Source organism: Perognathus longimembris, chromosome 23 (assembly GCF_023159225.1).
Source record: "Perognathus longimembris pacificus isolate PPM17 chromosome 23, ASM2315922v1, whole genome shotgun sequence".
Lineage (NCBI taxonomy): Eukaryota > Metazoa > Chordata > Mammalia > Rodentia > Heteromyidae > Perognathus > Perognathus longimembris.
The window spans coordinates 30932771-30959174 of NC_063183.1; the positions used below are offsets into that span (position 1 = coordinate 30932771).

Below are 26404 nucleotides of genomic sequence, written 5' to 3' on the forward strand. Positions count from 1 at the left end.
AGAGCTTGCTTCTGTACTACCAAGAAGGACCTGAGAATAACTGGTAGGAAATGGCCCCTTGACCTGCACCCCAGCTCTTCAAGCCACCTCCTGTTTGATCTCTGGGACCACCTAGGCCAAAGACCAAAGGGAAAGGATGAGAAACTAAAGGACTTTATGCTTCCCCTCCAGGGCCTCTTGGCTCTAGAAGGAGAACTGACACCCATTTTAGTACAAATGGTGAAGAGTGCCAACATGAACGGGCTCCTGGACAGTGACAGTGACTCCCTGAGCAGCTGCCAGCACCGGGTGAAGGCGCGGCTGCACCACATTTTGCAGCAGGATGCACCCTTTGGCCCTGAGGACTATGATCAGGTCAGGTTCTTCCTGTCTCTCTGCCCCAGATACCCTGGATCCCAAATTCCTAAAGTTCTAAATAATAGTAAACAGTACTTATTACATGCCAGGGACTATTTTAGGTGATATGTGTGTGTGTGTGTGTGTGTGTGTGTGTGTAAATATGAATGTACATATGTATGTGATACATATAATGTGTATATATACACACTATATATGATCTTAATCCTTGCAACAACTCTTTGAGATAAGCACATGTGCACAATTCTCTTATCTGAACTTTTTTTTTTTTTTTTTTTGCCAGTCCTGGGCCTTGGACTCAGGGCCTGAGCACTGTCCCTGGCTTCTCTTTGCTCAAGGCTAGCACTCTGCCACTTAAGTCACAGCGCCACTTCTGGCCATTTTCTGTATATGTGGTGCTGGGGAATCGAACCCAGGGCTTCAAGTACACAAGGCAAGCGCTCTTGCCACTAGGCCATATCCCCAGCCCTCTTATCTGAACTTTTAAAAATTAAAAAGATATTTGTGTAAGTTTATCATCAAGTGTAATTTGGCAGCCAGATCTGACACAAACTGTCATAAGACTAAACCACTATGCCCGGCTCACTTAAGCCATTTTAAAATATATAGTGTGGTGGCATTATCTACATTCACATTGTTATGTAACTATTTCTGATAGGTTCCTAAATAAGCTAAAGTAGCTGAGTTCATTGCCTGTGTTTGCTATGTTCTCCTCTGAACTTCTAGGTCTAGGTAGGGTAATATTGCTAATATTTCCTCATCAAAATAGTCTAGAGATTTTTTTCTTTGAGGAATTCTTGTTTAATCTTTTTTTTTTCTTATTGTCAAAGTGATGTACAGAGAGGTTACAGTTTCATACGTTAGGCCTTGGGTACATTTCTTGTACTGTTTGTTACCTCCTTCCTCATTGCCCCTTCCTCCCTCCCCCTTTCTCCCCCCATGAGTTTTTCCCTTGGTTTACACCAAATGGTTTTGCATTCTGGTTTAATCTTTATTTCTCAATATTTTCATGTGTATCTAGAGTCATCAAGAAAAGAAATTAGATATGTTTTATTTTTTCTGTACCCCACAATTTTTAGGATCAGACCCTCTTAGATGACTATATGCTAGCACACATATGTATAGAAGGCCCTAGAACTACTAGTATGTCCAGTAGCCTAAGAATATTCATTGAAGCCAGCCAACAAATAGACCTATAATAAGCTCATAGGCATCTATCTGGGCAATGAGAACAGTGTCTATTTTCTTCTCTCTCTTCCCCACAGCTGGCTCCCACCGGAAGCACTTCCCTGCTCAACTCCATGACTGTCATCCAGAATCCTGTGAAGGTCTGTGATCAGGTATTTTCCCTGATTGAAAACCTCACCCACCAGATCCGGGAACGGATGCAGGATCCAAAATCTGTAGGTGGGTCTGAACACTGCTGTCTTCCCTTTAAGATCCCAGGTATCCGTGCATTTCTTATGCACTCCTGGGTGCTTTTCTTTTTTTTTTTTTTTTGGCCAGTCCTGGGCCTTGGACTCAGGGCCTAAGCACTGTCCCTGGCTTCTTCCCGCTCAAGGCTAGCACTCTGCCACTTGAGCCACAGCGCCGCTTCTGGCCGTTTTCTGTATATGTGGTGCTGGGGAATCGAACCTAGGGCCTCGGGTATACCGAGGCAGGCACTCTTGCCACTAGGCTATATCCCCAGCCCCTCCTGGGTGCTTTTCTAAACGTCTGAAATAAAGCATCCGTGTCTCTCTGGTTCTCCAGAGTTCTCAGTGTCTGTTGTTGGAGGTAAAATCTTTGGCTCTATCTGATTGCCCATTTTCCTCCCAGACCTGCAACTTTACCACAGTGAGACACTAGAGTTAATGCTACAGCGTTGGAGCAAGCTGGAGCGTGACTTTCGACAGAAGAGTGGGCGCTATGATATCAGTAAGATCCCTGATATCTATGACTGTGTCAAGTATGATGTGCAGCACAATGGGAGTCTGGGACTTCAAGGCACAGCAGAGTTGCTCCGTCTATCTAAGGCACTGGCTGATGTGGTCATCCCCCAGGTGTGTCTCACACGAGGGAACTACTTAGGGATAAGGGGATTGGGGAAAGAATCGAGAGGAAAGTTGGAAAGGAGAGGTGTTTGGAGAATAGAGAAAGGAATTTTAGAGAGGCAATTAATTGAGTTGTTATAATTCTCAGAATCCACTCTGGCTCTGGGTTAAGTACCTGAGGTGAATCGCACCGACACTTGGAGAGGGGGAATGTAATAGACAGAAAAGGGGCCCTAGACCTGAGATGAAGATGAGCATGATCTCGGTGGGGCTGGGAATGCAAAGATAGAGAAAAACAAAATCCATTGCATTTCTTATTCCTGGCCTACGGCCCCTTAGGAGTACGGGATCAGTCGGGAGGAGAAACTGGAAATTGCTGTGGGCTTCTGTCTTCCACTGTTGCGGAAGATACTACTTGACCTGCAGAGAACTCACGAGGATGAGTCTGTCAACAAGCTGCATCCCCTGTGAGGGAGGGCTGGGAGGGGTGCTGAATGGAGGGGTGGGGGACATGTTGGGAACTGGGAAAGCAAGGCCGGGACAGCTTGGGGAACCAAGAAGGAAAGGGATGTTGGGATGAAGAGACGAGGAAAAGTCTTTTCTGTGGGAGGAGGGAGTTTGTGGAAGGGTGGGAAAAGGATTGTTTTGATTCTGTCATTTCACTCTTACCGCAGGTATTCCCGAGGAGTGCTCTCCCCAGGCCGTCACGTTCGAACACGTCTCTATTTCACCAGTGAGAGCCACGTCCACTCCCTCCTCAGTGTCTTCCGCTATGGAGGACTTCTTGATGTAAGGATGTTCCTTCTTCCCTCTGAGCCAATGAACATCGTTTTCTAGCATTCTTCTACTCCCCTTCCCCGTCTATGTTTCTGCTAGTTTTCTTTTTTCTCCCTAGCTCCCTGCCCATCCCCTAACTCCCTTTGGCCATTGGCTTACCTCTTTTTGTGTTTGGTAGGAGACCCAGGATGCACAATGGCAGCGAGCTTTGGCTTATCTTAGTGCCATCTCAGAGCTCAACTACATGACCCAGATTGTTATCATGCTTTATGAGGACAACACACGGGTGAGGAGCAAAGAGGGTGGGATGAGGAGAGGTCCCCTTCTTTCTACCTCCATTTAAAAAGAGAGAGTCGGGCATGGGTGGCTCACACCTGTAATCCTAGCTACTCAGGAGGCTAGGCCATATTCCCAGCCCCTGAGATCCGAAGATTGTGGTTTGAAGCCAGCCAGGGTAGGAAAGTCCGGGCAATCTTTTCTCCAATTAACCACCACAAAAATGGAAGTGGAGCTGTGGCTCAAAGTGGTAGAGTGCTAATCTTGAACAAAAAAGCTCAGGGACAGCACCTGGGCCCTGAGTTCAAGCCCTATGACCGACCAAAAAAAAAGAGAGAGAGAGAGAACTTTCTTACCCTAAAATTTGTAGAGTCTAGATTGATGCAGCACTTCAACACAGCATAGGATCCAGAAAGTCCTTTTTGAAATAGAAAAGTATATTTTGGGGTGATGCTGAGCCAGAGAGATAAGATAGAACACAGTTCGGATATGGGGGATAAGACAGGATTTGGGATGATGTTGGGAGTCGCGGAGTCTTTTCCCCCTCAAATATGGTTGTATGTACACTTTTGCACCTGTCTACACAAAGATGTCTTTAATGTGCTGCTGTATGTATTGGTGCCAGAACAAAGCTGAATTATAAGAGGTGGGTGGGACAGGTTCTAGAATTCCAAAATTTGAAAGTCCAGGGGAGTGGTGAATTATACATAGTGAGAAACAAAGGAATGAGGATCCTATAACAGACTGCAGTTAGAGAGGCGCTATAACAGATCAGCCCCAGCTGAGGATCCTATAACAGACTGCAGTTAGAGAGGCGCTATAACAGATCAGCCCCAGGTGGTGTGGGACCCTGGAACCTTGGCTCTGAGAACATGTATCCTCTGGAGTTCCTCTCTGTTGCCCCTGCCTGTTCTACCACCACATCCAGCTTCTCCCAACTGCCCCCCCTCTGGTGATTACCCCATAGGATCCTTTATCTGAGGAGCGGTTCCACGTGGAGCTGCATTTCAGCCCTGGAGTGAAAGGCGTTGAGGAAGAAGGCACTGCCCCAGCTGGCTGTGGATTCCGTCCAGCCTCTTCTGAGGTAGGTGCCTGGGATGGGATTTGGGACTAAAGGAATCAAAAAATCAAGTGGTAGAAAATTGATTGGGAAAAAATCGTAGGGAGTTTGGGATTAGGAAGCTGGAAGTCATTAACCCCTCTCCTTTCTGCCTATTATTGAACAGAATGAGGAGATAAAAACAGATCAAGGTAGCATGGAGAACCTGTGCCCAGGGAAGGCATCAGATGAGCCAGACCGGGCATTGCAGACTTCACCGCAGCCTTCTGAGGGCCCGGGCCTCCCGAGGAGATCACCCCTCATTCGTAACCGGAAAGCAGGCTCCATGGAGGTAATGGGAGGGGCTTGGGAAGAAGATAAATGGGTGGGAGTGGTCATAGCAGTATCAGTGTATTCACTGACTCCTTTGAAATCTGAAACAGACTCCCCTTGTCCCTGACTGATGTGTTTTACCTACTCTCTCTTTCACAATTGGCCCCTCAGTAGACCTTCTTAAAGCTAGTTGCTTCTTCTGACATGAAAAGAGTTGCCAGTAAGGGTGCCTGAGAGATAAAGGTTTTAAGAGATGAGAGTGAGGGGGCCTCTGGACAGATTTGAAAAGGCAGTTCTTCAGAAGGAAATAGGATAGAACAGCATAAATTCTGGGTTAACTTACTGGTCTGATTCTTAGGAGCTGTGTGACCTTGCCTAGGTAGTAACTTCTTTAAGCCTCACCCTTTTTTCCCTCTGTAAAGTATGAGTAATGATCATTTTACAAACACTCATTAAACAGTAACTATAGTAACAATATAATGATATTAAAGGCTGGTCTCTTTCTTTTTGTTGCCTTGGGTAAAAATAGCTCAGACATGAACAAATATACCTGTTCCTTTAATCCCTTTAGGACTATGACTACTATTGTTTCAGAAATGGATCAGTCTGAAGGTCTGTCTTTCTTTCCTAACAAAGAGGCTTATTACTGCCTGGGCCTGTGTTCTGCTATTCTTGCATTCATTTCTAGTTCTGGTTCTAGCTCTCAGGTCTAGAGAAAAGAACTGTCATTGCTCTCCCATTGCATCCACGTAACTATCCTGGGGTTTTTTTTTTTGTTTTTTTTTTTTTTTTTTTTTTTTTTTTGGCCTGGGCCTTGGACTCAGGGCCTGAGCACTGTCCCTGGCTTCTTCCCGCTCAAGGCTAGCACTCTGCCACTTGAGCCACAGCACCGCTTCTGGCCGTTTTCTGTATATGTGGTGCTGGGGAATCGAACCTAGGGCCTCATGTATCCGAGGCAGGCACTCTTGCCACTAGGCTATATCCCCAGCCCCCTATCCTGGGGTTTTTAAATTTGGTTTCTTTCCTATTTCTTTCTTTGGCCCAGTGGAACCCTTTTTGCTCCCATGTCTCAGAGACTCTGACTTTGTGAGTTGGATTCTGCTCTGAAGCCATAAATCTGTTCACTTGGCTCTGCAACAATTTTCTATCTTATAGCTGGGTTTTTCCATTTAAAGGGAATCTCAGAAGAATCTGTAACTAGCTTTTATAGATTTCAGCCAGAAATTTACAGATCAGATTTTCGAGAAAGCTAAGACTGCAGTATCTTTTCTGGACTCACCTTTTTACTTTCCTGGTGGTTTTGAGGTGATATGAATATGCCACAGTTTCTTTAGTTGGGATATGCATTGTTTTCTGTTGAGGTGTTGGGTAACTGGGTAGTCATAGTGTTCTGCCTACTCCACAGACTCCTGTGAAATAGATCAAGTGACCTGAATGACCCCTTGTCTTCCATCAACAATCTGCTTCTCCACATTCACACAGGCTGCTGTCTTCTTTCACCTTTGTGCTGGCTGATACCCTTTTTCCTTTGATTTAAATACAGGAGACATAGGCAAAAGAGAGCTCTCTGCATCTTAGACTTGATGAGACTGACTTCTTTCAGGAAGCTTCCTATTATAATCATCTTCCTTCCTTCCAGTGACTGGTGTTGCTTAGACCCAAGCTCAGCCAGGATAATGGCTGCTCAGGATATATTCCTCAGCCTTGTAAGAAAATCTCTCTCTCCTTGGACACACAGCCTTATAATATTAATTATAATATTAATATCTCCTCTCCTTGCTGTGTAGGCATTGGACTATCTTATCCTCTCAATGACGTCCTCCCCTCTCCTTCTTTTCTTGTCATCTCATATTTTTTTAACTGTTTTAGATTATATGTGATGCCTGTGACCTTCATAGACGCTGTGCCCTAGCTGGTCACCCTCTCCAGCTCTCTACTCAGCTCTGCCCTATAGGCACTTGGGCTTTGGGAGCCTGGGGGTTAAAGGGGCCTTGACCGGCTTTCCATCCGGTCTAATTGCAGGTCATGAACATGCAGTGCACGGGGAACCTGGACCTGATCCCCTTGAGGGGACGGCGCCGCCGGAGGTCAGGAGACCTCCCCCGGCCTTCCCCAGCCATCGGCCTACAGCCCCGGGCTGTGTCCACCACTCACCTGGCGTCCTGCACACAGGTGGCCCTCCCTGCCTCACCTTCCTTTTGGGATCCTGCTTCTGTCTTTGCCTTTTGAAACCTAGAGATCTAGAGCACTAACTATATGGGATGCGTGTATGTTGGGGTTGTATGATTGGCCCTCGTGGGCATTTGGCAAAATCAGCCTCATGTGTCTAGGAGTGTCACAGTTCCATAGTGGGGGGTTTGGGTGGGGAGAAGTGAGTTTCTTGGTCTAACTGAGAAACCTAGTAGGCTCAGTAATCACCGATGTCCCATGGAAAGAAGAGAGAGTAGCTAGATTTATTTGTGACTGAGCCCTTAAGATTGGCTTTCTATGTCTCAGGGTAGGACAGATAAGCATAGAGAATCTGAGAATTTGGAATAATCAAGTAATGAATGCTTAGATCGGAGTGGGAGGGCTGTGAGGACAAACATCTAAGAAACAGAAGTAGCATCTAGCAAGGAAGGATCCCCTGAACAGTTTGCCCTGCAAATACACTCTGTTCTTTTCATTCTCTTCCCCCATAAGAAGCCTGTGGTTCTTCCAAACTTTCTGACATTGCTTGGCTTTGTAGGGGCAAGAATGCAGGACCTTGGTTTTATACTTCTGGGATGAGGTGGCTAAATGATAATATGGAATCCTTTTTCTGCAGGTGCTTTCTGAGACTTCATCCTCCAGACCTGGTGGCTACCGGCTCTTTTCTTCTTCACGGCCACCAACAGAGATAAAGCAGAGTGGCCTAGGTACGGTTTTCCAGCACCTCCCACCTGTCATTGGAAAGGGTTATCTGTTTATTTTTTACTGTAGGAAACCTTTGCTATGGGAATTGGGACAATCCAGTCAGTGGAATTATCAGGTGGGATAGGGAGGATAAAGTGGGAGAAGCTATAGTTAGATGTGAACATGGCTCTCAGATGGTTGTCTATGTCCCAGGAAGGTGTTACCTTTTGGTTTTCTCCATAAGCCCCATATCCCCGAAGGAGAGGGATTTTTCTGGCTTCCCCTCTCATTCCTTATCTGTCCCTCTAGCCAAGGGCCCATGGAGACTCTGAACCTTCAGAGTTCACAGTGACAGAGCTATCAGTAGAGGTACTTGTGACCCCGTAATTGTCATAGTCCTCATATGGAGAACTTGTCTTCCTGTGAAACCTGTGCTTTTCACGTCCCTGCTCTGGCCCCTCCTACCTCCATGACCTCTCCTCCATCCTGTCCTAATCCTGTAACTTTTTTCCTTTCCTTCCGGAAGATTGAGGGACAAATCTGAGACTGGTGTAGTGGCAGAGGCCTCCCTCAGGACTTTGAGGGAGTGACTCTTTGATTTTTTGATCCCTGCAAAGGGATGGAGAGCATCATTCAACCTTTTCTAAGAACACAGACTGCAGGAAGGACCAAGCCTCAGAGGGTATTGTATTCTTTGGGAGGGGGAGGTGGTCCTTGGGAGGGGCTGTCTCTAAACATAGTGGCTAAGTGAGCCAGTAATTAGAACTGGAGGTCAGAGATGACTGTGTGCGGTCTGAACTTGTTCCCTTATTTTTTTAAAAAAAAAATCTTGTCCTAGTATTTTCTCTATTAAGGTTTTCTGTTAACTTTTATTCTTGGCATCTAATTTCTTGGCCCTCAGAAATGGTTATGACCAGTACAGAGATTAAATGCTTTGGTAACTTTCCGGACTAATTTTCTGAAAGTGTGTTGGTTGCCTTCTAGGTCCTTGAAATAAATTACATGCTTTGAGGCCTGAGAAATAAGTGGAAAATATATAGAGATCTGTGATATGGACTCCTCTCCCCAGAAGTCTCAGTGAAAAATAGTTTTCAGATAGGCAGGAGAAGTGGCAGGGTGTATCTGGTCTAGTGAAGTGGGAATTACGTTAAGAATGAGGCAGAGGCAGCTGGGAACCATGACACATTCCTGTAATCCCAGCTACTTGAGGAACTGAGGCAGGAAGATTGCTGGAACCAAGGAGTTCAGGGATCATCTGGGCAACGTAGTGAGACCCCTCCACATTTGAAAAACAAACAAAAAGAATGAGGCAAAGGATTTACGCACATGGAACTAACTGGTTGACAGATGGTTGGTGGTAAGGTAGAGGCAACCCTCGGGGATGATCTGAGGACAGGGAAGAGCTGGCTTTGCATGACTGCCCCAGAAAATTGTTTAGGAGATGCAGCCAATATAGGACAGCACTTGGGGTGGTCTGGGATGCAGCCAGCCAGTTTTGGCTTCTTTGAGAAAAAAGCAGACATATTTAGCTGTTTTTTACTCTCTGGATCCCATTCTAGACCCTGTGAGCATGAAAGGTAGAAGTGACAGCATAGAAAAGTCTTGGGGGGCTGGGAATATGGCCTAGTGGCAAGAGTGCTTGCCTTGTATACATGAAGTCCTGGGTTTGATTCCTCAGCACCACATATATAGAAAAAGCCGGAAGTGGCACTGTGGCTCAAGTGGCAGAGTGCTAGCCTTGAGCAAAAAGAAGCCAGGGACAGTGCTCAGGCCCTGAGTCCAAGGCCCCGGACTGGCAAGAAAAAGAAAGAAAAGTCTTGGAATCATTTGCCACCTGGGCTTTCTGATTTCCCTTTTGACTCCAAAATCCTAGGACCTTTGAAACCGTGATCTTTTCTTTATGAGATCAAGGAAAACTGGATACCTCTACAGTATATAGAGTTTTGACTAAGATGTATTTGGAAGTAGAGGACAAATCCTAAGAATTTGGGTCAATTTGGTCTCTTCATGACCTCTCTGTCCTTGTGAGTTATAGTGGTAGCTCACACAGAGTGAATTCAACGCTAGATCAGATATAGGGGGTCGGTGACTGGCTTTGACTCATTCTCTTTAGAGAGTCTTCAGGTTTTATTCAAGCCCCTGACTGGAACCCAATAGGATCTCTTTGTTTTCTTTGAATTTATGTGTATGAGTATCTGGTTTTGATCATAAAGCTTACAAAACAATACATTTTGAAAGCAGAAAATACATGTTATTGTTTCCTGCTTTCTTCTTAGAAGGGTGACCAGCACATGATAGGCATATCTGCATATACTCAGCTGACTTTTCATGTGCTTTCCAATTCGTGTCCATCTTCACTTCAGAAATGATGCTGTTTCCTCTATGAAAAATATTATTTCTTTTCTAATTGAATGTATATAGTTGGTCCTGAGAGCAGAGACCTGGATTCAAGATCTCCTTCAGTCCTTGCTGTCTGTGTGACACTGAACAAAGGAAATCTTTTTGGATCTTTGTTTCTTTGTCCCTAAAGAGAAAACATTGAAGTAGGTGGTCTCTGAGTCCTTGCAACAAGTCTCATACTCTCATTCTTGAGCATGAGTAAAAAGGGCTGAAGAAAGAGGATGGTGGATGAAAAACTTAGAAACAGTTGGAAGGGTGCCAATTATGTGCTTCAAACCCAGCCCCTCGTTTCAGTCAAAGTTTTTCCTTTCAGACCTATAAGGGAATAGGTTTCTGGGTTTCTCAAATCCTATATCCATAGTAAAGGGCACTGAATTAACTCTAAGGCAACCTAGAGGGATTTAGTTATTCCTTTAGCAAGTCTGAGAGCCATCTAGAAGCCACAGTCTTATCTCTTTCAGTAGCTTTGAATTCCCTAATACGACTAACACTGTTTTTGTAGCAGCCTCTTGTTTCCACCACGTAGATCCTCAGGAGAATCCTGACTTTGCTTGCCTTGTATGGCTTTGGGCAGTAGTGAGCGCTGATTATGTGGAATGGCCATGTGGTTGTAGTACTGAATGGCTCTGTGTGTGTGTGTGTGTGTGTGTGTGTGTGTGTGTGTGTGTGTAGATGTTCTCCTGTGAAGTTGTGTGTGCTTCTGTGTGCAGCTTTGCTGGCTACTAATCTACTCCCGGCCTTGCAGGCTCCCAGTGCACAGGGCTGTTCAGCACCACCGTGCTGGGTGGCTCCTCCAGCGCCCCAAATCTTCAGGACTACGCTCGCAGCCATGGCAAAAAGCTACCACCTGCCAGTCTGAAGCATCGAGATGGTATGTGGGTGGATTTTGGGGGGCAACTCTTTTTTTTTTTTTTTTAATTTGCCTCCCGGCAAGGGCACAGCTCCAGATATATTCATGCTTAAGATGGCACTGGCAGTGGCCTTATAACCAGTCTTCTCATCAATACATGGGAGAAGGAACCAGAACCCCTTCCACCCTTCCATTTGCATTTGCTGTTACCATACAAATACTACTTATTTATGCTTATCCCTTCATAATCTCCCACATACAGCCTTGCTGCATCAGTTCGTAATCTTCCCTGGATTCTGGTTTGTAGGGACGAGGAGGACCAAGAGGATGGCCCATGGTCAGGATGAATGTAGTGGAGCATTGATTAAAATCCAGGAAATCAAGGATGGGGGAAGTTGCTCAGTTAAGGTAGAAAGAGATTCAGGAAAGGAAGGAAAGTTTCTACACAGATTTTTTTTTTTTTTAATTTCGAGTGACTAGAAAGACATGATGGCAAAATTAGGGTTGCTGTGGGCAGGTTGTGGTAGAGACGATGCAGATTAATAAGAGTTTCCATCCAAAGGAAAAGATTGAAATGTGGTAGTCAGGAATCCTAAGGGGTGAGACTTGGGACCAAGGTCCTGTAACGGACTAAAGAACAGAATGTGCTGACGGTGGGCAAATTCCAAAGCAGAGGGTGGGCACAGGGGTGGGTATAATCCCCATGATGTCTTTTCTCCCCAGAGCTCTTGTTTGTCCCGGCCGTAAAACGATTTTCTGTGTCGTTTGCAAAGCATCCGACTAACGGTACGTTTGCTTCTGACTCAACATCATCCTTCCTCACCATGTCACCTCCAGACACTTAATCTCTGAGTTCTGACACTGACTTTGCCTTTTCTCCCACTGTATTGACACCCTGCTTTCTCTAATGAGCCACTCACTAAGCGTCCCTCCTGGGACATTTCCCTGTGACAACTTTAGCCTTGGCTGCAGCCGGGCTGACCTATCCCTGTGGCAACTCAGGGTCTGACTTCCATAATCATCATCATCTCCATTATGTCACTTTTGTCAACATCACCACCAAAACATTGATTTTTTTTTTCACTCTCCCTTTCCTATCACATGACTGCCAGGCTGTGTACAGACATGATAACGGTCCCTTTCTTAGAAATAGAATAGTATTGCCTAGATTGGACTAATTTCTTCTCTTCCCCCTTCCTCAACTTATATAATTTTATCTTCCTTTTTTTTTCTTTCCTTTAACTCTTTTGATGGGGGTGGATAATTTGTCCATCTTTTGGAGAAGTGCTGTAATTCTCCGCTCCCAAACCTACTTGGAATGGAACTGGTCTTGAATATGTAGTTTCCCATCTTCATATACCTATCTCCTGCCATTTTTATGTACTTTGTGTGGCTCTTGTGCTCCTGACATCTGCTTTATGTTACTACTAACCTAGTACCTGAGCCTAGAAAATAAGAGCCCAGGTTCTTTTGGGATAAAAGAAGAAAAGAAAGGAGGAGTAGATCGTAGGTAAAGGAGGAAGAACCATAGCTGTTTTTTCTTCCTATTGTTCTACTTGGGATGTGTTTGGTGCTGGGGACTGAGCCCAGGATCTCATGTATGCTAATTACATGTGTACCAGTGAGCTACACTATTAACCCTTGTACCTTAAGTCTTTAAATGAAGTTTTTTTAGTAAGGTTCTTGCTTATCAATGATAAAACTGTCTCAGAGAAGCTGGAAGTGACGATTTGAGATGTCTGCTGGGGATTCTGGGGAAGCCTAGGAATGAATACATTGCAAGCACATTGAAGAGCCAGGTCACCACGGCAGTGAGTTTGGAAATTTGTGTAAAGAAAAAAAATACCAAAGAGGTAAAAAGAAAAAAAAAAATACTGGCCAGACACTGGTGGCTCACACCTGTAATCCTAGCTACTTAGGAAGCTGAGATCTGAGGATAGCAGTTCAAAGCCAGCCTGAGCAGGAAAGTCTGTGAGATTCTTGTCTCCTATTAACCACCAGAAAATGGGACGTGACATTGTGGCTCAAAGTGGTAGAGTGTTAGCCTTGAGCAGAAGAGCTCAGGGACAGAGCCCAGGCCTGAGTTCAAGCCCGATGACCAAAGAAGAAAACAAAACAAAGCAAAAAACACAAGAACTGAAGTGTGCTAGAGGCTAGGGGCTCATACCTGTAATTCTAGCATATCTGAAGACTGAGATCTGAGGAACACAATTCAAAGCCAGCTCAAGCAGGAAAGTCTGTGTCTGAGAGACTCTTATCTCCAATCAACCACAAAAAAACTGGAAGTAGAGCTGTGGCTCAAATGGTAGAACACTAGCCTTGAGCACAAAAGCTCAGAGACAGCCCCAGGTTCTGAGTTCCAGCCCCAGGACCAGCACACCCATGTGTACATGCATACACACACGAGAACATGCATGTGCGCATGCACACACACACACACGCACACACACACACACACACACACACACACGAAAAAAAAAAAAGAACCAAACCTGAAGAGTTCTGGTGTCTGTAGGGTTTGGCAAAAGAACCCAAGGCTCACTCCCTGTTGAACTTCTTATCTTTGGTACTAAGCTTTGGGTTTTAGTCTTCTTTGTCTTTTATCCTCAAGGTAAATCCAGTGTTGCTAGATGTAGATTTCTTCTGACCAAGAGCTAAGACTCTTAGGAAGATAAAGTTAACCTGACTTTCTAGCTGAAAAACCTCTTGATGATCTCCTGTTGTCTAACCAGTGGCGGGTTCTATATTTTAACTCTATCAGGTCATATGTCTGTTAGGCGCTGCTGAAATCTCTCCCTAAGTTGACTAGTATATGCTTATTTTGGTTTTCCCTTCCCCCAGGCTTTTCTGATGGCAGAAGTCCCCATTTTGAGCAACATGGCTATTGCCCACTCATTTAGCTTCAAGCTCTTCTAGCCATCATGTACTATGACAATCACCCCAAAATAAAACCTGATAACATCAACTCCAGGCTGGGAACTCAAGGTCTTTAATAAAGCACCAGAAGCTTGGGGCCCTTAAATGCTAGCTATGTCACCCATCTCTGAGTTTCTTAGGTGCTATAAGAAAAGACCTAGGTTTATAAAACATCCTCAAACCTACACATCCCCAGTTCCTTGAAGTTCTGGCTGGCAGAACTCACCAGCTGAAGGAAGTAATTGACTTTCCCATAAGGAGGTGAGGAAGACAGATCTGGGCCAGTCAGGTATGGTGCAGGAAAAGAAATTTGAGATCGCTTTGAATACCTTGCATATGTTTCTCATGTGTGAGCTGGGAGGCTAATGTGCTTGTGAAGCCACGATCTAGTATCTAACTGTCGTAAGGAGAAATTTGGAGCTCTGCGTCTCTTGCTAAAGAAGATTAATTTGATTTAATTTGGTCTTTAAGACCAAATTAAGCCCTACCCCGCGGCTACGGTCTTGCTCAACTGACTCAGTGATTACAGAGTGGTTGCTGTTTATAATGGCTTGTGGCAGATTATCAGCAGCAGTGTGCCAACCTACAGTCCCATCAGCACCATCTCCTTGCATGGTATCTGGCTTTGAACCATCTGAGAAACCTGGGCCTGGCTTCAGAAAGGCAGCAAGGCAATGCTGTCTCCATACTTTGATGGAAGAACAGTCCTCCGTCCATCCCTGCCTCTGTTCAATTGTCATATCCTGTGTCTGTATTCAACACATGATGAGTATGCCCCATTAGTAAACCGTATGCTGAACTCACCAAAATTAATAAATATGGGGGAGGGATAGAGGAGAGGGGAGAGACTATGGCTCCCCCTCATCCAGAATGTCAGAGTGTGCCCCATGGCTTAGTCCAGCCCGTTATCTTCTAGGGGCCCACACAACTGTGTGACCCATTGGTATAGTCAGTTCTCAGTGCTCGCTAAACTAACCTAGGTAGAGCTGAGTTCTCTTTTGACATCCACACTAACATCTCTGAAGACCATTTGTTCATGAGACCAGTTCTAGTTGGAGAATTCTGAGAAGTCATTCTGAGCTGCCCTAACCCTGTCATCTCTATACCAATCTCCTGGACTCATGGTCTTGCCCATCTTTACATCTGGTCTTAAGACACCCCCCCCCCCATACCTTTTCATGAGATCTTTCTCGGCTATTTCTCTTATTATCCCCCACCCACAACCATATGCTTTTCAGTGCCTTCAACCTTTTGTAGCCGAATCTCACGCATCCACAAAGATTACCAAGAACTCAAGAAAGGATTCAGAATCAAAGCTCTTTCACTCACCACTAAAGAAAAATGCAGTTGTACTCATCAGCAGTGGGAACAAAATATAAAATGATCTCATGTTTAGCCTCTGTGATAGTGTCATTCCATGTCCTGAGACTTATGCATACCTTTCAAAATATTTACTTGAGCAAGAGTAAGAGGATGATTAGCTAAAACTGATACTTTTAAGAAACTTCATTTTTCACATGCACTGTTTCAAGGGCATTCTTTATCAGGTTTCCTGTCAGTCTTTTGTGCCAGCTGCCTAGTGCTAGTCCCTATCTATGGTCATCTTAGAAGTTGCTTCTGAGGGTCAGTCCTGAGCCTTCAAGAGCCTTTTCAGAATTAGATTTATCTTGATACCCAATACCATTCTTAAAGCCTCTTCTCTGAGTGACTGAACCGTTCATCTCTATCGCAACCTCACAAGTCCAGTCTCCTGAAAATTGGGCTACAGTTTGTCCAAGAATGACCAGGGACACCGGAGCCCAAGACATCCCAGCCACAGAAGTGCCCGCTCATTCCTATCCAGAATGGTATGACCGCTCTCTGCAAGCACTGACCAAGTTGTGCTCAAGGAGGAAGGAGAGGGACTTGTAGGATGAGGCCTTATTAGTCCCTTCTTTGAGTCTTACTATGCCAATGCTCTTCTTCCTTGCAAGGGATGCCAGTGGCTCTGACCGTCTTTGCTTCCTTGTTAGCTCACCTTGGATCTGAATGGCCCCCTCAACTACTCCCAGGAATGCTCAAAGTCAGTGCCCTCCTCATTCTCTCTCCCTGTTCTCTTTCTTTATCTTTGTGCTTCCTACCGTGATCTCCCCACCCCTCCAGAGCTGCTGGATGACCAGCACCCTGTGGTCCGGTTGCTGCGCAGTTTTTCCTCTGACTGCCCAAGGGGCCGGCCAGTCTCCTTGGATGCCACGCTGGCGCATCACCTGCACCAGTGCTCCTACCACCTGCGCCTCTTCCGGAACTGGCTGCGCTCAGGCCAGGATGACCCCGAGTGCCTCTACGGTACCCCCTGCCACAGGCTGGCTGCTGCCACTACCCTGGCTTGGGACTGATTGCTTTGCTCATTGCACTTCTGGCAGGACAGTCTATCTAGTCCTTTCTCCTACCTGCTCGAAGGTTATGTGACTTGCATTTGGTTGCTTGAATGGGATTGGGGCCAGGCTGCCTGGTAGCTGTAGCATTGGCTGCTCAACCCCTTCCTATTCGCCTTTCTCACTACCCCCTAATGTCACCCATTCCCCAATTCTGTTCAGAATAGGAGAGATCTCTTGCCCTGAAATCTGTTCTTACCGCTCTAATAATCCTCTACAGCCACCATCTTCAAGTCTGTACATTTTCCAAACCACTATGAGGAGCTAGAGACTCCTCTGTCCTCCTGCCACTAGATTTTAGAGGGAAACTGAGGCACCAAAGCCTCAATTGTATTTTGGAGGCAAACAAAAGCTAGCATTTAGAAGATGATCACGTATCATAACTGGGAATTATGGGCTTTAGTCATTGTTGAATAGGAGGTTTAAGTCTCACATAGATATTGCTGTCCTGCCTACGTGGAGTTCCTTTCATGAGATGTAGAGGAGGCATTGGCAAGATTGAGTTCTGAGAATGTGGTTGGGATGATGTTTCTTGGGCCTCCAATGGGTGTTTTTTTTTTCCAATGAGTCTGTGGGATTAAGGTACATAGTTAGGTTTGCCTTTGACCCTACCCAGCCTGGTAGACCTATATTGGAATGGTTGGATTTAGAGGAAGAGAACCAGGATTTCTTCTTTTGCCTCATTTTCCTAATAGAGTAGAAAGATCCTTCCAAGTCTGTAGCCTTCTAGTAGAGCAGAAGGGAAAAGCTTCCTTATGTGATGGAAATGACCAAGAAAGAACTTCCATTCCCCACCCTGTTCATGCATGCAGTTCTCCTCAGCTGAGCTTCATGTGTACTGCATGCCCTTTCAGTTTGCATCCAAGTATGCTAGCCTTTCTACCCACATCCTAAATTGCATGTACCCCTCCTCAGATTCCATGCCCTTTTCCCTAATCTGTTGTTTTTATTTTTTTTCCATGATACCTGAAATCCACTGTTTCTTCCCAGCTCCATGGCCTCCCTGCCTCACATTAGAGCTATAATTTCACCCCTGACCTCTGGATCCTTGTTTTTATTTCCCCAGAAATTCGAGAGCAATGCTAGTGCTGACCCCACTGAGATTCTGTTGATTTTTCCTTGGAACATTACAGGCTCTCTGTAGGTAGGATGAGAGGTGATTTGATTTGCCTGGAGGCTTTAACTGCTAGACTTTTTAGGAAATCTGAAGATGAGATTAATAGTCTTCCCCAGGGGCTCTAAAGAGTTCCCCTGTCCTGGATATCTCGGATACCCCATACTCCACAAAGACACAGACTCTCATGATGCCTCTCAGGGACTCTCCATGCTTTCAAAGGCCATCCGGGGGGTAGATCTGGCAGAAATAACATTGACTTTGCTCATCTCTTTTTCCAACAGGATTTGAAGGGTGCTCCATGGTGCCCACTATCTACCCCCTGGAAACACTGCATAATGCCCTTTCCTTACGTCAAGTGAGTGAATTTTTGAGTAATGTCTGTCAGCGCCACACTGATACCCATGCGCACGCATCAGCAGGTATGAACAATCTTATTTTGTACCCCCACCTCTATCTCCATACCCATGGTTCTTAGTACAGAAGAAATAAGTTTAAAAGACAGTGGACCTGAGTGCTGGTGATCCACACCTCTGGTCCTAGCTACTCAGGAGGCTAAGGTTTGGAGGATCATGATTCACAGCCAGCCTGGGTAGAAAAGTTTTGAGCAATTGTCCAGCTAAAAGCTAGATTGGAGGCCTGGCTCAAGTGGTAAACTACCTACCTGCCCAGCAAGTAGGAGGCCTAGAGTTAAAACTTTACTACCACCAAATAATCAACCACAACAACAACAAAAAAAACCAAAGATACTTACACCTCCACAAAGATGCAAAAACTAAGCTTGAAAAATCTGTACTCACGAGGTGTCAGCGGCTCACCCACGCCTGTAGTCCTTGCTACTCAGGAGACTGAGATCTGAGGACTCAGTTTAAAGCCAGCCTGGGCAGGAGCTGGAGACTCTTACCGCCAGCTGATGACCAGAAGGCCAGAAACTGGAGCTATGGCTCAAGTGTTAGCGAGCCAGCCTTGAGTGAAAAAGCTAAGGGACAGCACCTAGTCCCTGAGTTCAAGTCTCAGTACTAGCACACACACAAAGTTACAGTTACTTTGAAGTACTTAACGTTATCATTTGCTTTTGTTTTAGACCTTTAGTAGATACAGTATGGCATCTTGCTATGGTTTTTATCCATAGTGCTCTTACAGCTGGTGATATTGAAAATACTTACACTTATTTGCAATCTGTGTACTTTATGATATTATGAATCTGTTCCAATATTTTATAAACTTTGAATTGGATTTTCTTCTTATTAAATTTTTTTTTTTTTGCCTTTTCTTTTTGGGGACTGGGGATCGACCCTAGGACATTGCACTTGCTAGGCAAGCTCTTTGCCACTGAGCCACATCACAGCCCTCTTATTAATTTTTTTTTTTTTTTGCCAGTTCTAGGGCTTGGACTCAGGGCCTGAGCACTGTCCCTGGCTTCTTTTTGCTCAAGGCTAGCGGCTCTACCACTTGAGACACAGCACCACTTCTGACTTTTTCTGTTTATGTGGTGCTAAGGAATCAAACCCAGGGCTTCATGCATGCTAGGCAAGCACTCTACCGCTAAGCCGCATTCCTAGCCCTTCTTATCAATTTTTGAATGTTCTTTATTCTGAAAATCAGTACTTTGTCAGATATGTGACATACAAATTGTTAGCAGTGTGTGGCTTGCATTTTTTGTCTCTTGACAATAACTTTCCCAGAGGTAATAATTTTAATTCAAATGTTAATTTATTTTTCTTTCATACAGTATGCCCATAGATTTTTTGTGTCAGAAAACATATTGTCAATATGATCATACAGCTTATCTTTTATGTTTTGTACTAAAAGATTTAAATTTCACATTTTTACATTGTGACCTCTGATGTATTTTGAGTTGTTTTCTAAGTTGTGAGCTATGCATTCAGATTGCTTATTCCATGGGGCTTGCCATTCTCCTAGCAGCATCTGTTGAAAAGACTCTTCTCTTATTAAGTTGCATTTAAACTTTTGTCCAAAGAAATGAGAGAGTGTGAAAGAAAGAACAAAGAACTTAAGCATGAAGAAATAAATGAAGGGGGAGAGGGGAGGGGGGAATGAGGGAGGAGGTAACAAACAGTACAAGAAATGTATCCAGTGCCTAACGTATGAAACTGTAACCTCTCTGTACATCAGTTTGACAATTAAAAAAAACTTAAAATAAATGAAGCAAAAATGGTAAAATAATAATATGTTAAATATAGGAGATAAATGTATGGATATTGGTTGTAAGTCTCTCAACTACTTTTTTTTTTTTTGGCCAGTCCTAGGCGGTGAACTCAGGGCCTGAGCACTGTCCCTGGCTTCTTTTTTGCTCAAGGCTAGCACTCTGCCACTTGAGCCACAGCGCCACTTCTGGCCATTTTCTGTATATGTGGTGCTGAGGAATCGAACCCAGGGCCTCATGTATACGAGGCAAGCACTTTTGCCACTAGGCCATATTCCCAGCCCCTCAACTACTTTTTTTGAGAAAGTTCATAATATAACATTTTTTTAAAGTTGAAAAGAGTTTGGGCAAGGGGTCCCCAGGATATGCTGCTTTCCAGGTTGAGGAACGGTAAGTTGACTTGGAATTTGTGTTGAGAACCTGTAGTTCTTAGATTCTTCATATGCTTTTTGTTCTCTCTCTTCCCTCTACCTCCACAGCCCTTTTTGACTCTATGCACAGCAACCAGGCCTCCGACAGCCCATTCTCTCCACCCCGTACTCTTCATTCACCTCCCCTGCAACTCCGGCAGCGCTCTGAGAAGCCCCCTTGGTGTAAGTAAACTTTTGTAACTACCTAGGCAGAGATCGAGAGAGAGAGAGATTGGTGGATGAGAGACTTGTCACATAATGGGAAAGCAAATGAGAGTTAAAAGACGAAGCATTGCCAGTGTGGTCACTTAGGCTAGCAATTCCAATACTCAGGAAACAGAAGCAGGAGGATCGTGAGTTCAAGGCCAGTTTGGGCTATGTAGTTGTCAGAGTAGGAAGGAGACAAACCAGGAATGACCTCACTCCAGGGAAGAGGAGATCCCAGTGGCGGTGGGAGGTAGGGATACAGGTGAGGCACTAATGAGAGAAAATCCTTCCCTTATCATCCTGCTTCTAGGGAAAGACTGAAATCAGCGTGCCTTTCCTCAGATAGGCCAGAGCAAAGATTCCTATTTCAGCATCATGATTAGCTGTTGTACAATTTTACCGTCTTCCGGCACTCTAATCCACTCCCATATCTTCAGATTGCCCCAGAGTTGCCAGGTCTTTGCCCCTTTTGTGTTTCTCCTGGAGTATATATGAAAAGATTTACACTTCTCCCTCTTCGGTTTTTTTTTCTGATTCTTGGATTTGTGTGAAAGAGATTATTAGCTGGATATGAAGTCAGATGGCAGATTGTGTGTGTGTGTGTGTGTGTGTGTGTGTGTGTGTATGCATATGTGCATGCCAATCCTGGGACTTGAACTCAGGGCTTGGGCATAGTCCCTGAGATTCTTTTGCTTAAGGCTAGAATTCTACCACTTGAGCCACAGCACCACTTCTGGGTTTTTTGGTGGCTAATTGAAGATAAAAATCTCCCAGACTTTTCCTGCCTGGGCTGGCTTTGAACAGATCCTCAGATCTATTTCTTGAGTAGCTAGGATTACAGAGCCACCTCTGGTCCTGAAGACAAATTTTATAATAGGAAGACCGAGCTTGCAGTTTTTCATTTTCTTTCCATTTTTTTTCCATCTAATAATGTCAGACTTTCATTGGGAAACATTTTCTTTGTAGTCTGCCTGTCTATGAAAGAAGCATTCTCTGGGGGCTGGGGATATAGCCTAGTGGCAAGAGCGCTTGCCTCGTATACATGAAGCCCTGGGTTCGATTCCCCAGCACCACATATACAGAAAATGGCCAGAAGTGGCGCTGTGACTCAAGTGGCAGAGTGCTAGCCTTGAGCCGGAAGAAGCCAGGGACAGTGCTCAGGCCCTGAGTCCAAGGCCCAGGACTGGCAAAAAAAAAAAAAAGAGGAAGCATTCTCTGTGTCTTGAGAACCTGTCAGCCCAAAATAATGTTCTTTTCTTTGTTTGAAACATGCCTCCTCTGTTCCTTGAAAGAGTGGGAAAGGGAAAAGGAAAGGGAGAGAGAGAGAGAGAAAGACACAGAGGAAAAGAGAGAAATTGAAACTCACATATCAATGACTTGCCTTTTCAAGTTTAGCCTTAACTAAAGTATAGCTTTATTTAAGTGTCTATTGTTTCCCATGCATCTATACAGTGTAACCCATCAACCTCACCCCTCTATCCCTCTTCCTTATCCCTCTCCCCTACTCTTTTTTTGTTTGCTTGTTTTGTTTTGCTGCCAGTTCTGGGGCTTGAACTCAGGGCCTGAGCACTGTCCCTGAGCTTCTTTTGTTCAAGGCTAACACTCTACCACTTGAGCCACAGCGCCACTTCCTCCTCTGAAAACAAGTTCAGTTGGTTTATGGTTCACTTTTCTGTATTTGTTTTTTGTTGTTGTTGGGGTTTTTTTTTGTTTTGTTTTGTTTTTTGGTTTTTTTTTTTGCCAGTCCTGGGCCTTGGACTCAGGGCCTGAGCACTGTCCCTGGCTTCTTTTTGCTCAAGGCTAGCACTCTGCCACTTGAGCCACAGCACCACCTCTGGCCATTTTCTATATATGTGGTGCTGGGGAATTGAACCCAGGGCTTCTTGTATACGAGGCAAGCACTCTTGCCACTAGGCCATATTCCCAGCCCTATGGTTCACTTTTCATACATCCTCATTCACCCTTTTCATTGTCCTTCCTCCCTTCTACTGGCACTCTCCCATTGCCGGTCCTGGGGCTTGAACTCAGGGCCCGGACACTGTCCCTGACTCTCTTTGTGCTCAAAGCTAGCACTCTACCACTTGAACCACAGCGCCACTTGTGGCTTTTTCTGTTTATGTGGTGCTGAGAAATGGAACCTAGGGCTTCATGCATACTAGGCAAGCACTTCACCACTAAGCCACATTCCCAGCCCCCAGGCTAGCTTTGAACTAAGATCTTGTAAGTCTCAGCCTAGAATTACAGGCTGAAACTACTTTGAAAGCTATCTAGTTAACTCACTTGGGCATTTGTTAATTGGATTATGTGTTCTATTAATTTTTCAAGCTTTTTGTATATGTGGGATATTCTTTGTCTGTTAAATAGCTAAAGATTTTCTCCTGATGTGTGGGTTGTCTTTTGGTTCTGATCTTTGTTTCTTGGTAATGTTTAAATAGTTCTGGGAAGTTAACATTTTTTTTTTTTTTGGTGCCAGACCAAGAGTACCTGGCTTATGTTTTGTACATATATGTGTAGTCCTCTGGCACTGTGTTTTCTAAAATCTAGAGGATCTTACCCTTAGGTTAACCTTGTGATGGGTTTCTGGTATAGTCGGTGAAACCCAGGAATCATATGTAAAGATTCACATAAGTATTTTCAAATAATTCATGACTTTCACTAGTGCCTCAAAGGGAACAGTAAACCCCCCCCCCCATAAAGTCTAATTAAGAACTTCTGAGCCGGGGGCTGGCGGCTCATGCCTGTAGTCCTAGCTACTCAGGAAGTTGAGATCTGAGGATTGAAGTTCAAAACCAGCCCTGGCAGGAAAGTCCATGAGATTCTTATCTCCAATTAATCACCAAAAATCCAGAAGGGGCACTGTGGCTCAAAGTGGTAGAGCACTAGCCTTGAGCAAGAAATCTTAGCAACAGCGCCCAGGCCCTGAGTTCAAGCCCCACAACTGACAAAGCAAAAATCCCTGCTGTCATTTGGAGATTCCATGGCTGTCTTCTTTCTTCAAATAAACAATTTTATTCCCTAGTCTTCTGACTTGCCAGGTTTTTCTACATTCTGTTCTTTAGTTATCTCTTGGAATACAAATAAGAGAAATACATAGATTCCTTTTAAAAATGATTCCTAACAAAAGGCTTGTATCAGGTTCAAATAAGAGTGTTTCGGGGCTGGGAATGTGGCCCAGTGGTAAAGTGCTTGCCTCGTATATCTGTCCTCAGCATCACATGTAGAAAACGGCCAGAAGTGGCGCTGTGGCGAAGCCAGGGACAGTGCTCAGGCCCTGAGTCCACACCCCAGGACTGGCAACAAAAACAAAACAAATAAACAAATAAGAGTGTTTCAGCAAAATGGTGTTCCCCTCATCCTCTCCTGACCTCTCATCACCCTCACTAAACCTGTAGAATTAGAACCTCTAGAGATGGAAGCTGGTAATTTGATTTTTTTTTAATTACAATTTTGACATATAACCCTAATTATGAAGTGCTTGGCTAACTTGTTCATACACATCAAAGTAGGAATGAGGAGCCATGGGAATCTCAAGTTGGGACAGGAATATATTTGTGGAAAATAAAACCAAATGAAGTATATCTCACTTTCTCCTGAATCTTAGGTGAGCCTTAGAGCTATTCTTCTTGTAATACATTAGGCTAGGGTGAGTTATTGAGTCAGGCAAATTCAAATTCAGGAACCTGCCCAACTCAGAAATAATTGAATCTCTGTCTCTCTCTGTGTCTCTGTATCTGTCTCTGTCTCTCTGTCTCTTGTCTCTCTCTCTCTGCCAATCTTGGGGCTTGAACTGAAGGCCTGAGCACTGTCCCTGAACTTCTTCATTTTGCTCAAGGCTAGCACTATACCACTTGAACCACAGCGCCACTTCAAGCTTTTTCTGTTTATTTGGCACTGAGGACTCGAACCCAGGGCTTCATGCATGCTAGGCAAGCAGTCTACCACTAAGCCACATTCCCAGCCCCTATAATTCAGACTCTTTTCCCTCCAAAACATGAGTAGCACAGATCACCTGTTCTAGCATTTGAAACGTTTGTATAGTCAGTAGCCTATTCTTCCAGCTTGTGTGACTTGGTCTCCTGACTTTGCTTTGCAGATAGTAGTGGCCCTTCCAGCACTGTGTCCAGTGCTGGTCCTTCCTCACCTACTGCAGTGGATGGCAGCTCCCATTTTGGCTTTAATGATCAAATCTCCCTAAATGCACATGTGACTGAAGAAAATCAAGACTTTGGGCTGCTCCAGGAGGCCCCTGGGAATGGAATGCAAGAGTTTTCCATAGAAGGACAGCAAGAGATTTTGGAACCAAACCAGTGCCCTCAGGAGCCACCTGTGGAAATGACCCAGCCAGAAAACCAGAAAGTTGCTGAGGAAGTCAGCCAGCTACGCCAGGAAGGCCCAGACATGAGCCTGCCACTGCAGGACTGTGGTCCTGTTGACCACACGTGCCAGCCAGGCCAGGCCAGCCACCTGGACCAGGAAGCCTCTGAGGAAGTTGTCCAGCGTTGCCAGGAAAACCCCGAGGAGGCCAGCCAGCATTGCCAGGAGGTTTCTGTGGGGGTTAGCATGCTGCTCCATGGGTTCCCCATCGCGGGTAGGGCCCTGGAACGTGAAGCCCTTGTGGAAGTTAGCAGGCCCACCCAAGAGATCCTTGAAGAGCTCTGCCAGCCTCACCAGGAGTTTGCCGTGGAAGTGGGCAGGCTGGCCCAGGAGGCTTCTGCAATCAACCTATTGTCTCAAGATTTCCCTGAGGTTAAACCTTCCCGAGTACTCCCTGCAGATATTATTGATCCGCAGGCCCAGGAGGTTCCCGAGGAGGTTAATCAGCAGGCTTGGGTGGTCCCTGAAGTACACGATCAGCTGCCTAGAGAGGATGTTCCCCAAGCCCAGTGTCCGCCTACTGATCCAAACCCTCAAAGCCAGGCTGGAGCCCATGACCAGCAAGCACCCCTTCCACCAGCAACATGTAATTAATCATTTTTTCACTAGAGATGTCACACTATACCAGCTATTTGAGCCAGCAACCTTTTCTGTTGGCTATGTCACTGGCCAGAGCGAGGCTTTGACTCACACCAGAGGAATCTGACAATGAAGCAGTCCTCTTGGCCTGTGATGTGGCTGTGCTGTCGCTGTGTTTGGGGGTTGAGCCAGTTTCATGTTCCAAGTTGCCATTGGCTCTTCACTTAGCCATTAAACTTGAATAGGGTTTCCTTGGAGTGGGGCTGATCTGCCATTTCCTAACCTACTCTGAGCACCACAGAAATCCTAGATTGTTAAAAGATATGTCACTTAACTGCTGAAGACACCATTGCAGGTGGACAGCAAAGGCAAAGTAGAAGGCTTCAAGGTCTTTACCTTTCTGGGGGACATGTACACAATTTCTCAAGTCCCCTTTAGATGACCTGTGCATTCAGGGGACACTTGTCTTTACTAGCACTCCTCAGGTAAGTCTAAGATGGCCATCTGAAGCATCTACAAAAGTAGAGATCCCTTCCCAAGCGAACACCATTCTTGCCTGCTCATCTTTACACTGGACTTATGAGTGTTTCCATGTCATGTCCAAGTGCCCCTCTGTCCCAGCCCTGGTCTTCTGGAAAGTTGCTCTAGGGATGAATAGGTTGAGTCTATTGCAACTTCAGAGTAACTACTTAAAACTCTCTGGGGTGTGTGAAGCTGGGCCTCCTATTGTTGTGGGGGCAAATTGGCTTAGAAGATGCTATAGAAAAGAGAATCAGGTTCTATTTTAAGCAGTTAGCAGGGATTAATATTGTACAGACACAAAGATTTAATATATATATATACATATATATGTATATTTCTGTAGTTTGCCAGGGACAGACTGGCCAAAGACGAAACACTCCAGAGTCCCCAAGAAATGTGTCCTTATATCATGTGTCTTTAGGACCAGGTGTGATTTATGAAGCTTTTCCCAAAGATATGGGGCTGGGAGTGGGGTAAGAGGGTTAATGCAGTCAGTCATTGGAATCAGGGGCCGGAACATTGTAAGTGCTCAATAAACGTGAAATAATGAGAATGACGGTGGTGATGATGTCCTTGTGAATTTAAGAAATGACCATAAAAGTGAGCCAATTGTGGCTGTGACCAAATCAGTCAAAAGCTATTATATCTGAACAGGAATGGGTTATGAAAGTATAGCGATCTGGCATCCTAGAAGGTCCCTACAGCAGTGAGGCCACCATCTCAAATGGTGTTTCTAACATCAATTGCCTCTAGACCTCTTAG

The 26404-nt window shown here is 45.0% G+C and overlaps 1 protein-coding gene across 27 annotated transcripts in view; it reads left to right on the plus strand.

The window, feature by feature from the left end:
- Ppip5k1 (diphosphoinositol pentakisphosphate kinase 1) overlaps positions 1-26192 on the plus strand; it is a 41848-nt gene extending 15656 nt beyond the window's left edge. For 16 of the 27 annotated variants that reach the window (XM_048333222.1, XM_048333220.1, XM_048333219.1 and 13 more), the window contains 15 exons: positions 172-354; positions 1623-1764; positions 2176-2399; positions 2730-2857; positions 3065-3179; positions 3346-3453; positions 4411-4527; positions 4670-4834; positions 6838-6987; positions 7622-7712; positions 10835-10960; positions 11663-11725; positions 17668-17805; positions 20030-20143; positions 24261-26192. In XM_048333222.1, the coding sequence (XP_048189179.1) occupies positions 172-354; positions 1623-1764; positions 2176-2399; positions 2730-2857; positions 3065-3179; positions 3346-3453; positions 4411-4527; positions 4670-4834; positions 6838-6987; positions 7622-7712; positions 10835-10960; positions 11663-11725; positions 17668-17805; positions 20030-20143; positions 24261-25135 (2739 nt within the window). In that variant the 3' untranslated portion in view covers positions 25136-26192. Of the gene's footprint in view, positions 1-171; positions 355-1622; positions 1765-2175; positions 2400-2729; positions 2858-3064; positions 3180-3345; positions 3454-4410; positions 4528-4669; positions 4835-6837; positions 6988-7621; positions 7713-10834; positions 10961-11662; positions 11726-15997; positions 16181-17667; positions 17806-20029; positions 20144-24260 lie in introns of all 27 variants that reach the window. The other 11 variants (XM_048333238.1, XM_048333239.1, XM_048333241.1 and 8 more) reach the window with 9 other exon arrangements.
- Positions 26193-26404: the final 212 nt, after the last annotated feature.